The sequence below is a fragment of the Lucilia cuprina genome, chromosome 4 (assembly GCF_022045245.1).
Source record: "Lucilia cuprina isolate Lc7/37 chromosome 4, ASM2204524v1, whole genome shotgun sequence".
NCBI classification, from domain to species: Eukaryota; Metazoa; Arthropoda; class Insecta; order Diptera; family Calliphoridae; genus Lucilia; species Lucilia cuprina.
In genome coordinates, this window is record NC_060952.1 from 14,787,661 (window position 1) to 14,804,065 (window position 16,405).

The 16,405-nt window shown below is 26.3% G+C and overlaps 1 protein-coding gene across 2 annotated transcripts in view; it reads right to left on the reverse strand.

Moving 5' to 3' along the window:
• Positions 1-16,405, reverse strand: part of LOC111681584 — a 111,621-nt gene that overhangs the window by 4,340 nt on the left and 90,876 nt on the right. For both annotated transcript variants that reach the window (XM_046949916.1, XM_023443429.2), the window contains exons 10-16: positions 14,319-14,488; positions 10,792-10,915; positions 10,504-10,664; positions 8,734-8,881; positions 5,256-5,379; positions 3,507-3,856; positions 1,107-1,372 (exon numbers count right to left, since the gene is read on the reverse strand). In XM_046949916.1, coding sequence (XP_046805872.1) covers positions 1,107-1,372; positions 3,507-3,856; positions 5,256-5,379; positions 8,734-8,881; positions 10,504-10,664; positions 10,792-10,915; positions 14,319-14,488 — 1,343 coding nt within the window. The remainder of the gene's footprint in view (positions 1-1,106; positions 1,373-3,506; positions 3,857-5,255; positions 5,380-8,733; positions 8,882-10,503; positions 10,665-10,791; positions 10,916-14,318; positions 14,489-16,405) is intronic.

Genomic DNA, 16,405 nt, shown 5'->3' on the forward strand with positions numbered 1-16,405 from the left:
GTTTTTATATGGATATATTCCATTTTAGCAAAATTTTAAGTTTGATTTTGGAAAGTTGTGATCTGAATTTTATACTGCTATGAATTATACAAGGATATTAGAAAGTATATTTTTGAAAAGGTAAAATTTAATGGTTATTTAAAATTATTTGGCTTTATGCTTCTATTACTGAATGTAATAATAAATAACAGTTGAAAATTTTTTAAAATGCATATCCAGGATTTTTATTGTGTAATAGGTATATTATAACCAATTTTTATTTCAATTAACACAAACTTTCCATGAAAATTCCATGTATTATTATTGTAATACATTAAATTATGCTAACAATTTTGTGTAACATCTATTGTGTTTAAACTTAATTCTGAAAAAATTTGGAATTTAAAATTTATTTCTTATGGTATGTAAACACGGTTGTTAGATCTTACAACGTTGGTAGTAAAATGTGCAGAAATTGTCTAATAACAGTGTAAACTTACATATTTTGTCTTCCAATATTGTCAGTAATGCTGTTGGAAGACAAAAGAAAAATTGTAAGTTCAGATGATTGTTAGACATTTTCTGAACATTTTACTGACAACGTTATAAGATCTGGCAAACGTGTATCACGGCCTTTAGAATTGTAGCATTTGTTTTTGAACCTACAAAACTTAATAATAAGTAAACTAACGTGATTTAAATAAAACCTATTATTTTATTAAACTATAGATCAATAGCTTATAACAGTACACAATTTTTGGATTTTATAGATTTCAACGAATCATGTTCTATATATTTCGTAGGAATAAAAATTGTTTTAATTATGCTTGAAAAATTTTTGTAAAATCGTTTTTAATTATCTCTAGTTTAAAGTCAAATCAAATCAAATCAAAATCAAATTTAAGCCATTGTAAATAATTTGCCTGAAAATGGAAAGTAAGTTTAAATTTCTCAAATATCCAAATATTTAGTTTATACTATTTGTGTATGTGTTTGTCTTTGTTTTTTTTTTAATTCAGCAGCTCTATATACCAAATACCTATGTATGTATATAAGTAGCAGATATATGTATATACAATTTATTTGCAAGTTTTTGTGTTAAAATTTTATTATTGTTATTTACTTACAATTTGTTTACTTGGCCTAAATGTGTAATGCAGCACCTCATTGCCAACACCAAGGCTACCATTATTACTTTTTAATGAACCCAAACTAGATACACCATCCGTACAACTTAAAGCTGAACCATTTGTTATGCCAATAACACTCCCACTGCCCATTGTTACGTTACCGTCTGTAACAGCATCCGTTGTGCAATAGTCACGTTGCAGTAGACGCGCTGATGGACTACGGAATATTGGTGAAGCCAACATTGACTTTAATGGACGTTTTTCTGTAATTAAATAAAATAATATGAAAATTTGTTTATACACATAAATGTACTTATATTAATTAAAATAAAATCTACATTATTTTGTTTAGAGTTGAAAGTGTCACATTATCACAGGTAAAATTGAGCAATATGGGCAATTTTAGTAAGGAAATTTATGTTTTCGAATATAAGGTGCGCCTAGTGAGATATTGAAGGTCAGAGGTTCTAAAAATCGATTTTCTGTAAATATCTCGTTTAATATGTATCACACGAATTTAATGCAATTGTCATTTATATAGAAAATTGAATTTCCTACATTTTGGCTGAATATTTTTTTTCGTATCATTAGTTTTTTTCGAGCTAAGGACTCGACTAATAATTTCAAATCTTACTCCCTTAATTTGTAAAACACTTCACATTGCGTTGAAAATATTTTCGTAAAAATATTTGAAAATACAAAAACAATTAGTCGGACATAGCCGACTATATGCTACCCTACATCAGTCAATATGTTAAAAAAGTGTATAATTAAAAAATAAAGCGGTTGTTTTATTTTTTAACCGTATTGTTGAATATTTTTTACTATTATTGACAAAAAAAAAAAAGAATTTGTATGGGGGCTAGGGCTATATGAGTCCCGATAACTACAAAAATCATTAGTGTCATTTATCGTTCTCTAAAACTATTTTTTGTAGTTGTTTTGTTGACATAATAGAACATTTAACGTAATTATGGGCCTAAAGGCCCGATTCGGGGGTACGGTTATATGGTGCTAGGCGAATAAATGGACCGATTTCAAATATTTTTAGTAACGTTTGTAAAACCAAGAGAATAGTATGTGCCAAATTTCATTAAATTATCTTGAACATTGCGAACTGTAGCGTTCGCACAAGGTTTACATGGGCACACAGACAGAGGGATGAACTAAATACAGACGGACATAGCTGAATAGACTCAGAAAGTTATTCTGAGCCGATTGCTATATTTTAAGGTGGGTCTAAGACCAATATTTTTGGATGTTACAAACATCACTACAAACGCATAATACCCTGTCCACTACAGTGGTGTAGGGTATAATGAAGTGAGGTGAAGGGTTTTACAAAATAACCCCCTAATATACACTGCAACACCTAATATACACCAATAACAAATTAGTCATAATTTTTACATTATTCATAAAAAGTTATTATATGCACTGTTATACGCTTCATCTTAAAATGACCTAGTATCATAGGTCATTTATGATGACAATCTACACATTTGGAGTAATATTCTCAAAAAATTTTACTTAAATCAGACATATTTTGTTACACTTTTAATTTTCAATTGAGTAAAAATATTGGAAACAAATTAAAGTCGGTTGACAATATTAGAGCTAGTTGAAGTCGTATTATCATTTCAATAAAATTTAGTGGAAATATTTAACTGACTTTGTAGATTACGTCCACAAATTTTTTCTAATTATATTCATAATTATGACCTGCGACCCCATCGGAAATTTCGGATAGTCGGACTATGGGTCAAAGTGTGATGATGTGATAAGTGATGTAAGAGAAACTAAATACGTATTTTTAGCTGAAATTAGAAATAAGAATTTCGAATTTAATTATGAATTAAAAACATAATGAATAGAAGTTTGACAATTGGAATTTACTTGAAACAAAGTATAGTCCAGAATTTTAGACTTATCTGTCCTCCTAAACATTTATTGAAATAAAATTCTAGCATAAAGCTGAGTTGTAATTGATAAATGAAAGAAAACAACAGTCTAAAAATAAATTCAACTCATTTTTGTTCATTCTTTATATTATAAATAACCAATAATCAACAATTATTGGCAATAAGTTTTAATAAAATTCACCAAGTAACTAAATTTAAAATACTTATAATAAAGTTGTTTACAAAACAAAAATTTTTTGGCTTATGAACTAACTAGCAGTAAATGATGTCAACAACGTCTGTAAATATTTGCCAACTTTACTACTCAGAAAAAGAATATAAATATAAGACTACCTTTAAATTGACATTGTAACTGGAAAAAGTTAAAAATTAAATCTAAATATAAAAATAAATTCTAACTGAATAAATAATAACGTTGGGTAATTATTATACAAAAACAGAAATATATGTAAATAAAATATTTTATAAAACTTACCATATTGATTTGGTATAACATCTGGATCTGTATCATCGCCTTCGGGTGGATCACCCATTATTTGTGGCGACTGACGGTGATGACTTTTTGTCGTCGACCTTAATGTTGATGTATCCATTACACCAATACCAACACTGCCACCCGTTGGCGATGCACCACCGCCACCACCGCCACCACCACTCATTTGTAATTTACCATCGCCATTTGATTGTAATAGACTATGATGGGCCTGATGATTGTTTTGTTCATAATGATTATGATGATGATTCGGCTGTAATGGATCCAATTGACAATCGGCGGGTATAGACAGTTGTGTGTGTTTGGTAGGTTTTAAATTGTTGTCATTTGTTCTGTAATGTGAAAGTATAGAAGTATTTATAGAAATTTTATATATTAAAAAAAATCAAAATAAAGCACGAGCAGCAGAACTGTCTACTTAATGGACTTTAGATATTATTACAAACCAATATTTAAAATTATATATATTTTTACTTATTTTCTCATCCCTATAAATGAGACAGATACAATAGAAAAATTGACAACTCAAAAAATAAAATACTGAAAAAAGATATTTTATTTTAACAGCTGCCTCAACTTAAATACAACATGACGCCTACTCATCAAAATGTATAACATTAAATAAATTAACCCAAAATGAAAAAATACAATAATAAATAAATATACCAAACTTTGGGTGTTTGTTGGATGGGTGTTTGGTATAATGTTACAACATCATAACTACCACAGCCCCCAGTATTCCTTCACTACCTTCAACTGACTGGCCGTGTGATTGCTAAGCGTTGACAGACCATGTCAAAAATATAACCTTAAAACATTAATATTAAGCAAATGATCCTTTTTTTGCCTTCATTACATTTTCTTTTTTGTTAATATTGTTTTTGTTGTTTATTTTGCTAGACGTCTTAGCGTTAACTATAGACTATTAGTTAACGCTGCTGGCCTTAAGCTATTTATGTATATTACAAATAATTTAATATTATTCTTATACTTTAGCTGCTATGAGTGTTCTGTAAGTATGAAAGTTTTTCGATTTTCTTTTTGAACTTAAATATATTTTGAAATATTAAGGACTTCCTTTTGTTTCGTCATTTTGTTTTAGTTTTATTTCCGTTTTGTTACATAATTTTTTTTGTAGTTGAGTACTCGATTATTTTTAATTAAATAAAATTACCCCCTCTGTGGAGTGTTTATTTTTTTATAAATTTTTTCAACATATAATTTGTACAATGTTTGTTATATTGGGGTAATGTAAAAGAGCAGAGAATTGTTTTAATGAAAGGAACGGAAAGGGAAAAATATTTGTTGTGATATAAGTAGTTAAAAAATTTAACAAATGGAGTACAATTTTATTGTTTTATTATATTTTTTTTAAATATTATAGAAATTATTCCACACAATTAATAAATAATTCCCAAAAATTTTATCGATTGACAATGAATGAGGTTTTATGTATAAATCCTATTACGTCCGATTTTTTCTTATCGCTGAAGTTTTATTTATTTTGATCAAAATTTATAGAACTTTAATTTATTTCTATTTGATATTCCTTTCCTGGTTAAGGTTTGCCTGTCAGCAATAATGTTTGGTATTGTTAATTAACAATTTAAAAGCATATAATTTTATACTATCTATCTATCTATCTATCTATCTATCTATCATTATGAACAAATCCTTAAAAATATTATGTTGTGAAATATTTAATATAAATATGTTAAAGCATAAACTTACCGATTTGAAAATCGTCTATAAATAGCTGCCAATATAATACAAGATATGGCAAATAATAAAGCACAAAACAATGTTAAACCAGCTAAAAATGGTGATAGAGGAACGGTTAGACCATTGGAAGCACCTGGAAGCAAGAAATAGAAATTTATTATACAAAAATATTTTAAAAATTTTTTTCTATGAAATCTTAATAAATATTTATGAATAAGTCAGTAATAATTTGAAATTAATCGAATTTGATATTCTCATACTACCCAACTTCAAAAATTAAGTTTTTGGAAGTTTGAGATGTTTGTTAATATGATTGTTTTTGTGTCTGTTTGTAAATGTCAGCAACAAATGTTGTATGCTTAAATAATAACCTTATTCTCAAAATACAATTTTTTTATAAACGGTTTACAAATTAGATTTTGTATAGAAATTTTGTTTTATAAACCTCTCATAAAATAAAAATGTTATTTTTGAATAAGGGGTTAACATGTAACTTAACACTAAGGTTAACTATGAAGCTATATAAATCCCAAATGTTTTTCTTTGTGTCTAATTTCAACCAAAAACTAATACATAAAGGATTTCCCCAAGATATGTAGATACCATAAATATTTATGTTTTCGTATAAATGAATATAAGGGCAAAATAATAATTTAAATCAGCTTCGAAATACACATACTGTAACTTGAAAGTGTGTATATTGCATGACATTAGATGTGTAGAAATAAAACCATATAAACGGAAACAACGAATTAAAACTCAAAAATGAATCTATTCGTAGCAGCATACAGACAAAGAATAAAAACAATAAACCAAAGTCAATTGCATTTGTATTGCAAAACAAAGGACATGCTTTATACAAAACATTTTTTTCTAAAAAAACGAAAATTTTTTAGGTTTCTCAGAGAAACTAGAAACTAACAGCATTGCTGGAAAATAAATAGTGGGAATGTAAAAAAATTGTCGAAAAAATGGAATAAATGCAACTTGGCTTAGAAAAATCTGTTGAAGTAGAAATGTTGTATAGTTGCACAAACACATGTACTATACGTACATATCATCTAGAATGCCTGGGAAAAATAAAACGAACTAGAAATGTTACTAACAAGTTGTATGAACATCATGAAGGTAAAAAGTAAAAACTTTAACACAACAACAACATAAATATTTGTTTAACTTTATTGTTAACGAAAAAATTCTGCAGCTTGTTTTTATTTTCTGCTTTATACAATTTTAGTTTAGTGCAAAAAATTACAATGTTTGGTAGTTTGACTATATAGTCAGGAAGAAAAGAGCTGGAAGATATTTTACTTACATACACGTATTTTTTATTTCAATGGCAAAAGGTAAAAATTGTATTAGTTTTTTGAAAAAGGAAGACAGCAACTACTTTACTTTATGACTTAGAAGTTCTTTAATGACACTCTTTAAAAACATTTTCAAGTTAATTCGAAGTCTTTTTTTGTTTGGTATCAAGTTTAATTTGATTTAGTTCTTTTTTTTACTTCTTGAACGAAAATATTGGTGTTGGTGAAATATAGATTGTGTAATATAAAAATGTTTAAGAGAAAAAAATTATTGAGAACATTTAAAATAAACTGAATTCGTGTTGTTTAATATGTGATTAAAAGAATTTTTGTATAAATGATATTTTCATATAAATTCACTTCATATTCAATCTTGGTGAGAAGGCTTACAGGGGAGTAGAAGTAAATATGGCCATATTGTCATAAATTTTGGTAGAGAAATAACCATCTACTTCAAAGTTGTTTATGTAGAATTTAAATCGTGTTATTAGTATTTTTAAGTAAATTTTGATCATAAAGTCACTTTCCGATCTTAGCCGATTGGTATACTTTAAGCTGTGTGTAGAACCAATTATACTCTCTTCACTATAGTAGTGTAGGGTATAAAAACTATTAACTAGTGCAACTTATTGTTTATTAGAAAATACTTAAGACATTGAAAATTCTTGTTTTACAGCATTAGATTTCTAACTTCTTCAACTTTAGGGTATATTACTTGAAAAGCACAATAATCATTACAAAGATTTTATTTATATGAAATCTTATGCCAAAATCTTTACAATATACAATCTTTAGTTGAAATAGAATTTAAAAATTTGGAAAATCTGTGACAGTATTTAATTTAGTATATTATAGACTGTATTTTTGAAAAGCAAAACGTGTTTGTATGAACAAAATCTATGAAAATTAAATAAAGAAAATTTAATTTGATAGATGGAAATAAGTTTTATAATAACGCAAATTTTATGTTTTAAACATTTTTCGGAACAGTTATATTCAAGACAGTTAGACAGAAGAACATAATAATATTGCTTTAGATTCATAATCTGTGTACCAAAACCAAAATTAATCAAAAATCACTTTTCATATATTTATCTGTTTTCATATATCCCATATACATATTAAAAATAGTAAACTTTTAATAAATTCGGTATGTCAGATTCCTTTCAACTTGATTCCAATTTAGTACCATACTACTGTACATACATTTGCATATAGAAAAAATATATTTAAATTTTTCTCATAGTATAAACTTATTACATATATAAATAAAAAATATTGCAAATGTGAAAATATATGCATATGATGAGATAAATATATTTTGATCTCATACAAATAACTACATAAGTGGAAGTTGTTTGGTTCCAACGGAAGCTGTAAAAAAAATCAAACACATACACTCACACATGTTTCTATAAACCCATATGTAGACAAAAATTGCAGCAGAGGAACAAAAAAATCTTTAAAGTCAATATCCTGTTTTGCATAATGCAATTTTTATTGATAGTTTCATTTTAGTCACATCCGCCCTAAGGTACAATATTTTATAGTTGTTATGTCTGCATATAGAGTAGAATGCAAAATATATGCATTTTATTTAGATAGCTGATTGTTTTATGGAAAAGAGTGAGGAAATAATGTTATATATATTTACACAAAACATGTTGCAACATGTTGTGGCAAATAATTTGAAAATTAAAAGGCATGAATAAGGTATTAATGAAATTTATAAACATAATAATAAACATTTATGAAATTTATTGATAAAGATATAATAGTGATGTTATATATAAATAGGTCAGTACAACAACTATTCATAGATTTATTCGTTTTGCATGATTTTTGTATTAATTGGGTTAACTTCGATTTACATTATTTTAATTGTGTAAATAAAGGGATAGATGTATGTACATTTACAAGTAATAACAGTCACTGTAATATAATAGAAACTTATTGCACATTTCACAAAACTTCCAAAATTTCTTCTATTTTCATCAAAGGCCTACTTTGCGTATGATTAATTTCGAATACATACAATTTCGTAATAAGCATACGCATCATATGTAAATATTAAATAACATTAGATTATTTCTTTTAATTTGCTGTTCTTTACCTTTTAGGACTTAATTTGGTTTTTTTTGTTATTACATTAACATTGTTTATAATATTACAGTACTTACCTGTAAATTTAGCAACACCTTTAAAATTAATGTCATCAATAATAATTGGCTCTGAACGTCCTTTAGCATTAATTGCAAATATAATCATACGATATGTGGCACTTGGATCCAAATTATCAATAAAAAATGTAACAGGACTATTAGTATGCTGAAAATATAAGTAAAAAGTTTTTAAATGACAGAAACTTTAAAGTATTTATTTCTTATAGTCTATACCACCAAAGAGGAAGGACGACTAGTGTTTATATTTGGACTATATATGTACGTATTTTTATTTCACATCAAATTGTATGTATTTATCTATTGTTTATCTATTGTATTTATTTTCAATTAAAAAATAAAATTTGGGCAAAATGATATGATGGAGTTACAGAAAAGTGAATTTTGTTAAAGTTAAAGTTAAAAGATTTTCCGAAAAAATCGTATGTTCACGAGCAGTTAAGAATTAAGAATATTGAAAGCATTCGAACCACCTTCATTTGACACCAAAATTACGTATATTTCGTTTGTAATGCAAATGGAAAAAAAATTTAAAATTGTATTTTTGAATAAACATTGTTTTAATAATTTTGCGGAAATAGCATCAACTTTAATTTTGGGGAATCATAATATATACAAAGAAATATCGTGTTGTTGTTGTAAAAATTGATATACATTACTGTCATATAAATAATAATAATGTGTCAAGTTTTTCTTAATTTTCGACATAATAATAATAGAGTGTCAAGTTTTCCTTAATTTTCGACATTCATATCAGAAGTACTTTTATATATATTTAACATCTATATAAGCGCAATATATTTTCCCTGTTTTAATGTAGGGTATACAATATATTTAAATGCAAAAGTATTTCTAAATTTGCCAGTTTCTTGAATTTTTCATTTCGCTTAGAAAATGAAAAGTTTTTAGAAAGTTTTTTAATTTTGGCAATTGATATTTTGCAGCTATGAAAGTACATATACAAATTCTAAAGAAAAGTTTATTTTTTTTTTATTCTAAGAAACCACCGTATACAACAAAACACCTATACCTATACATATGTATGTAAAGGGGTTTTCAAGAAGAACTTATGAAAACAAAGAACATTTTTGAAAATCCATTCAAACTTTTGTTGTGTTGGAAAGGGTAGGGTTACGTAACTATAAATTAAATGTATTTCCGGACAGATGTAATTATATTTCGCATACGTATATACTTACGTGGAATACTTTGTTAAAATTTTTATTCAAATTTTATAATATGACGCATTTATTCTGTTAATTACGACAAAGATTTTGAGATTATTCATTAAAATCAATTCAAATGGATATACATATGAATACAGAATCTATCTTGTAATGAAAATACACTAATTTAAAAACTAAGTTCTTGTTGAAAGACCCTTTATGTGTTGTAGGAATAAAGTAAAACTAAACTAATACCATCACAGGCATGAATAAGATCAACAGAATAACTATAAGGAAAAGTCAAAACTTAGTTTTGCACATGTAAAGATGCTACACAAATTTATATATACTCCCATATATAATACTTTAAGCAAAAGTTGCACATCATTTTTTACCTTAATGTAATTAACTAACGAAAATTACTTATGTATATATACATACATATATGAGTATTAAGTTTTTAAAACATTTTTTTGTTGAAAATTTTACTCTTTACGCTTTAGCTCTTTGAACCAGATTTATTTACTCTGATGACATACATATTTATTTAGATGTTTGGCTCTTTTAAAGGTAGTGATGTTGTGGTTGGTGGTATGTAACTTACCTGCAAAGTTATATTCCGTGCCAAACGCAAATTGTTTAATTCAACTAATTCTAACATGAAGCTCTGTGGTAAACCACCATCGAAGCCTTCAATGCAATCAACTTGCAAGGAGTCTGCTGACTGGTTGGTTATTGAACAATTTTGCAGAGGAAATGGACGACCTAAAGGAAATTGATAAGTTTTGTATTTTAATTAATTAAGGAAAGATTTAAATTTTTCATTTCTTTTTTTGTGTAACAAAAAGTTAATAAAATAGTATTTTATCTAAATTTTATAAAATATAGTTACCTGCTGCTACAATTTGAAAGACACAGGGTGATTTCTGCATACCAATTGAATTGCGTGCCCAACAAGAGATGGTCCCATAATCCAAATCTGTGGTGGGAGTATAATTTAAGCGTGACATACCAGTCTGTAATTGAAGTAAATAAAATAAAATCTAATTATCTAATAAGCAAAATACATAAATTGATTAACCAAAAAGGATTCCTTTTTTTTGTTTTTAATAAAACTTCGTTTCATAAAGAAAAATTCCTTAAATGTCTTCTTCTACCCAACTCACGTACTTAATTTGCCTAAAATTTTACATTTTTCTTTATACCAATTAATATTAACATGAAATTATTTTCCAATCAAAACTTTTCATAACTCCCACACAAAACGCTCATAACATACACAAAAACATTTTTAAAAATATAACAAAACAAAAAGTATACACTGAAAAGAAATAATATTCAAATATTATGCAATCATAAAAATCTGTCTAATTTTATTCATCGATTTTTTTTGTGCTTTCAATATTTCTGTGGCAAACCACTAAGCAAAAAAAAATTTATAAAAAACAACAATCAAACAAAATATCAAATCATCAAAACTTTTGCCATTAACACAAATTTTAAATCATTTATTTTAATGGTAACTAAAAGCTTACTTTATTCCCCACCAGAAAAAAAACAAATATTAAACAAATAGAACAAATTTAAACAAAAAAGAAACTATATAAATTTAGAAATAAATAGCTACATATAAATATTTCCCTAGCGATATTTCTGAAATATGAAACCAAAATACAAAAACTCGAAATGAAAAAAATACAATATGTACAATGTTGTTGCCGTATTAGAGCGGATTAAATAATATAACAAATACTAATAATGTTTATTCAAAAGAAAAAAAAAAACATTATCATAAATATGGCATACATTTCGTTTTATAAATTTTCCCTAAAGTATAATTGAAGTATGGATTAGAAATAATAAAAAAATTACTCGCACTTTATTTAGTTTGAAAACCAATATTTGCAAAATATTAAAATGTTCTGCAAAAAAAAGTTTACCAAAGTGTGTTCAGTTTAGTGACATAAATATGCAAATTGGGAATAAGTTTTGTTATAAGCCTACAAATAAAGAGTTTTTGTATTTGATTCGTTTATTTAGTAAATAGCAAAAGCTACATTTATTTGCTTAGAATTAGAAACCCAAAGTGTTTAACTTGTTATGTTTTGAACCGAAGCAAAAGTTTTTAATTGGATTAATGGAGCAACATTTCTTTACATCATACATAGACAACTGGAATAATAAACTAACTAGCCAACTAACTAACTAACTAGTTAGTTTGGTCATAGAACATATAGTTTCGCCAGAAATTTTACTTTTATGTTTTCACACAAAAAACGATTTTTGGAGAAAAATAAAAGTGATCACAGATTTTAATCATTTAGGGAATAGGGTCTGTAGTTTCGCCATTAAAGTTTTTTTATTTTCTAAAATAAATACTTTTATTTTTTGAGAGTAATTAATTTATGAAAATTCTAAATAAAAAGAAAAAGACAACTACATACTTAGTTTGTGGTTTTACATTAATGTCCTAAATATCATCAATATTAAAATTCACAATCAAAATCAATCGCCTCCCATGGCGAAGGTTAAATTAAAAAATAAATAAATAAATAAATAAATAAATAAATAAATAAATAAATAAAACTGATGGACATTTAGTAAAAATGTCCTCCAATTTGAAATGTAGTTGCAGTCATATTCAAAACATAAAGATAAAAATATTTTATTCTCCCTCTTTATTGTGAAGTACCATCTGTGCATATTGATAACAAAAACTTTTTGGTTTTTATACATATTTGCTATATATAATTTGTACTCTTAATAATTAACAGACATTTCGACGGAAAAAATTAATTTCCGTTCGATGGATTAAAAAAAATAAAAACAATATACATATTTTTCAAATGTTCATTTGTTTTTGAAGTCATGAATAAATGAACAGCTAGATTTTTCTTTTGTATGTTTTACCAAAAAAATAAAACTTTAAACAAAAGCAGAAAGTTTTGTTTGCAACAGCATGCAATGAGGGTTAAAGATAGAGAGATAATGAGTAAAAATTTTATGACGAAATTGATGTTGTATACTAATTAAATTTTGTTTAATTATAACTTAAGCAACTGATGACTTAAAGGTTAGAAAGAAAGAGTAAGACCAAAAGAAAATAAAAAAAACCTGCTCAAGAGCAAATAATTAAAAATATAATTTATAAAATTAAAAAAGCTATTGCTTTGGCTGTATTTTTTATGCAAAATTTGCAAAACAATAGAAATGAATTCAAAGAGAATGGTTGTTTACACAATAAAAACACAGTTTTTCCGTTTCCGGTTTCAGTTCTTTTTTCATTTTCTCTTGTATATTTTGGAAAATTTTTGTCTTATTTTTTAATTATTTTTCAGTTTCTTGTATTAACAACAAACTTGTATCTAGCACAAAACAATAAAGAGAATAGAAATAACAACAAGGAAATAAAAAAGAATTATAAGAAAAAAATCACGCGATTTATTCATTAACTAGTGAAGAAGTTTGTTTGTATTTGTAACAATAGTCCGGTCAAAATATTAAGTCTGTTAATATTTTTTTTATTTTATGTCCTGGTACAAAGTTGAGTTTCATGTTACAAAACAGAACAGGGGAGAAACATTAAAACCGACCTCATAAAATACGTACAACATTTTAAACATGCAGGAAATGTAAAACAACCAGCAACTAAAATTATTAACATAAAGCGTAAACAACGACGAGCAAACTAAATAAAATTACAAAGCAATATATGTTTTTTTAATATAATAATTTTTGTTTTTTTTTTTGCGATTTTAAGTTGAACAAAATGGCATATTTTTTTTTTTGCTTTGGTTATAAATTACAATATAAAGGTCTTTAAAAAACTAAAATGGCCTTAAGTTTTAAAAGCAAATTAGTTCGTACAATTCTTTTGTTACTTTTTCCTGTGATAATAACTAATAATCTTTGCTAATCCAATGAAAAGGGAATACTATCGCCTTTTTTCTCCAGAAATTCGACTCTTGATCTTAAATTTTCTAAAAATCACTTTGTATTATTTCCAACAACTGTTACGTTATTTTTACATTAAACTTTACGTTATTTCTTCATTAAACTTTACGTTACATTAAACTTAAAACTATTTTAAGAATTTTTCAATTTGATGTGAAATTAGTTAGTTAGTTTGAAAGGAGGATGTATATATACATCAAATCCGAAGAAATACACCTAGGCCTCTATCGGGCCTGTTGTGCGCTCCTTAACCAGTGCCACAAGTGGGAATCCTAATTTAAAAATTTAAATTACAATATTGCAATTTATTTCAAATTCTTCTAACATCATTGTAAAATCAACTTTTGAAAAATAGCTGAATACAAAAACGAAAAAGACTAAAATTAAAGAAAAAAATCAAAATAGAAGCTCAAAATGTATGGTGTTTTGCTATTGGGTTTTTGCATTTAGGATTTTTTTACTTACTTCACTTGAATGCAAACGTGCTGGTAATTCAGTTTGTTCGCCAGATGAGTTAAATGTCCAATGAAATGAATCCGCAGGCGGTGATGCGTCCACTTCACATTTTAACGCTAAAGTTTCATGCTTCAAGGCTCCCAGCAGTTCATCGTGATCTGTTGAACAAATGGGTGCATCTGTAAAAGAAACAACAAAAACAGCAATTACAAAAAAATATTTGTACATGGAACTAAAGTACGTTAATGAAAATGCATATATATACACATGTATGTATATGTTTTTATGTATATATTTGGTAAAGACAGAAAACTGAATGAAATGAACTAAAGTACTTCTTGCATATACACCATTTCCCTTAGGTATTAATACGTTATAGAGTATAATTTAACTACTGACCAGGAATATAAAAAGAAACATTTTGTAAATTTACAACATACATTTTATTTATTTATTAATTAAAATTGTTTAAATATTGTTTTTCAATATGGGACTGTATTTCTCACAGTGTTTTTTTTTTTTTTTTGATAAATTATGTTTTAGAATCTTTTTGAAGATTGTGTAAAAGTACGTATTTGTGGTTTCCTTAGTTTTTGTTTTAATAATTTATTTTTTACATTGTATTTTCATTCGTTCTGTTAGTTGTAAGAAATATAACAAAAGTTTTTAATTTTCAAGTGTAATTAGCCAGAAAGATGATACAGATTAAGTTTGGTTTTGTAAACTTATACTTAAACTACAATTAAATTAAAATAAAAAAGATTTTTTTTCTAGTTTCAAGATGATATAACTTCCCATGACAGGGTTTATAATTGTTGGATAGTAAACACATTTTTAGCAGATTACAGTTGGTTTTGAAAATATGTAGACATTATTAAATAAGTAAATAAAATCTGTGTTGTTTAATAATTACACAGAGGTACAAAAGAATTATTTTACTCTTGAAGTAGAGCTTTTATATAATTATTGTTTAATGCAAATTTATTGAAAACGAATGTCTTATATTAGTTGACTCTTATTTAGGATCATACAGAAAAATCACATATTATCAACTATTTTCAAATTTTGGTAATGAATATTGTAGGTCATGTAGTTATTTCATACATGACTTAAAAAATCTATGAGGTATGTCTTATGAGGAATAAGGTAGTTGTTCTAACCCTATTTAATATTAGAAGTTTTTTCTTAAGAATTATTGTTTTGTACATTTATGTAAAAGCCATTCTAAATAGAATGATAATATAATTTATTAATGAAGCATTGAGTAAGAGCATAGACTAATAAATATAGAAAAATACTGTAAAGCCGGTTTTTAATCGGAAATAGTAAACACATTTGTAGCCATTTTTTAATATCGTCGAACAAAATAAGTAGTTATTCACCCAAACAGTAAAGAAAAGTACTTGAAAATGTTTTTATAATTCTTACAAACTTTCTGCTTAATTTATTTATTTTAGTAAATATTCACCCATTTCTAAAAAGAAAAACATATATGTATGTATAATCGGGCATGGCAAACCATATGATAACCTACACCAGTGAGTATGTCAGAAATTTGGATTATTTCTTTCAATAATAAGGCCATTAACTTATTTTAATTTATCCAATTTTCCTTGACATACTACAACACTTAACATAATTATTAATTATGAGCTGATATTCAGGAGTTAGTTTGTACGGGGGCTAAGCAAATTAATGGATCGATTTCCATCATTTTGAATAAGTTTTTTCCTTGGACTAAGAGTAAAATATGTACCAAATTTTAATCAATTTATCAATCCTTAAGATAAACTTTACATGGACGCACAGGCGGAAGGACGGACATCAGCACAAACGCATAATACCCACGCCACTATAGTGATGAAAACGTGCTACAATTTTCTTCATGTTTCTCCCAATACGGTTACGCAATTAAATAACTCCGCAGGATACTAATGAAAATTTTGCAGCGCATAAGTAATACAGTATACTTAATAAATAACACTTGAATAATAAATTTAAATTTGTTTAAATTTAATTCGTTTTTTGCTAAGATATTTTTATAACCAAAAAAGTAAAGAGTTTCTTTTATTAAAGTTAACCGAGGGGTAATAAAA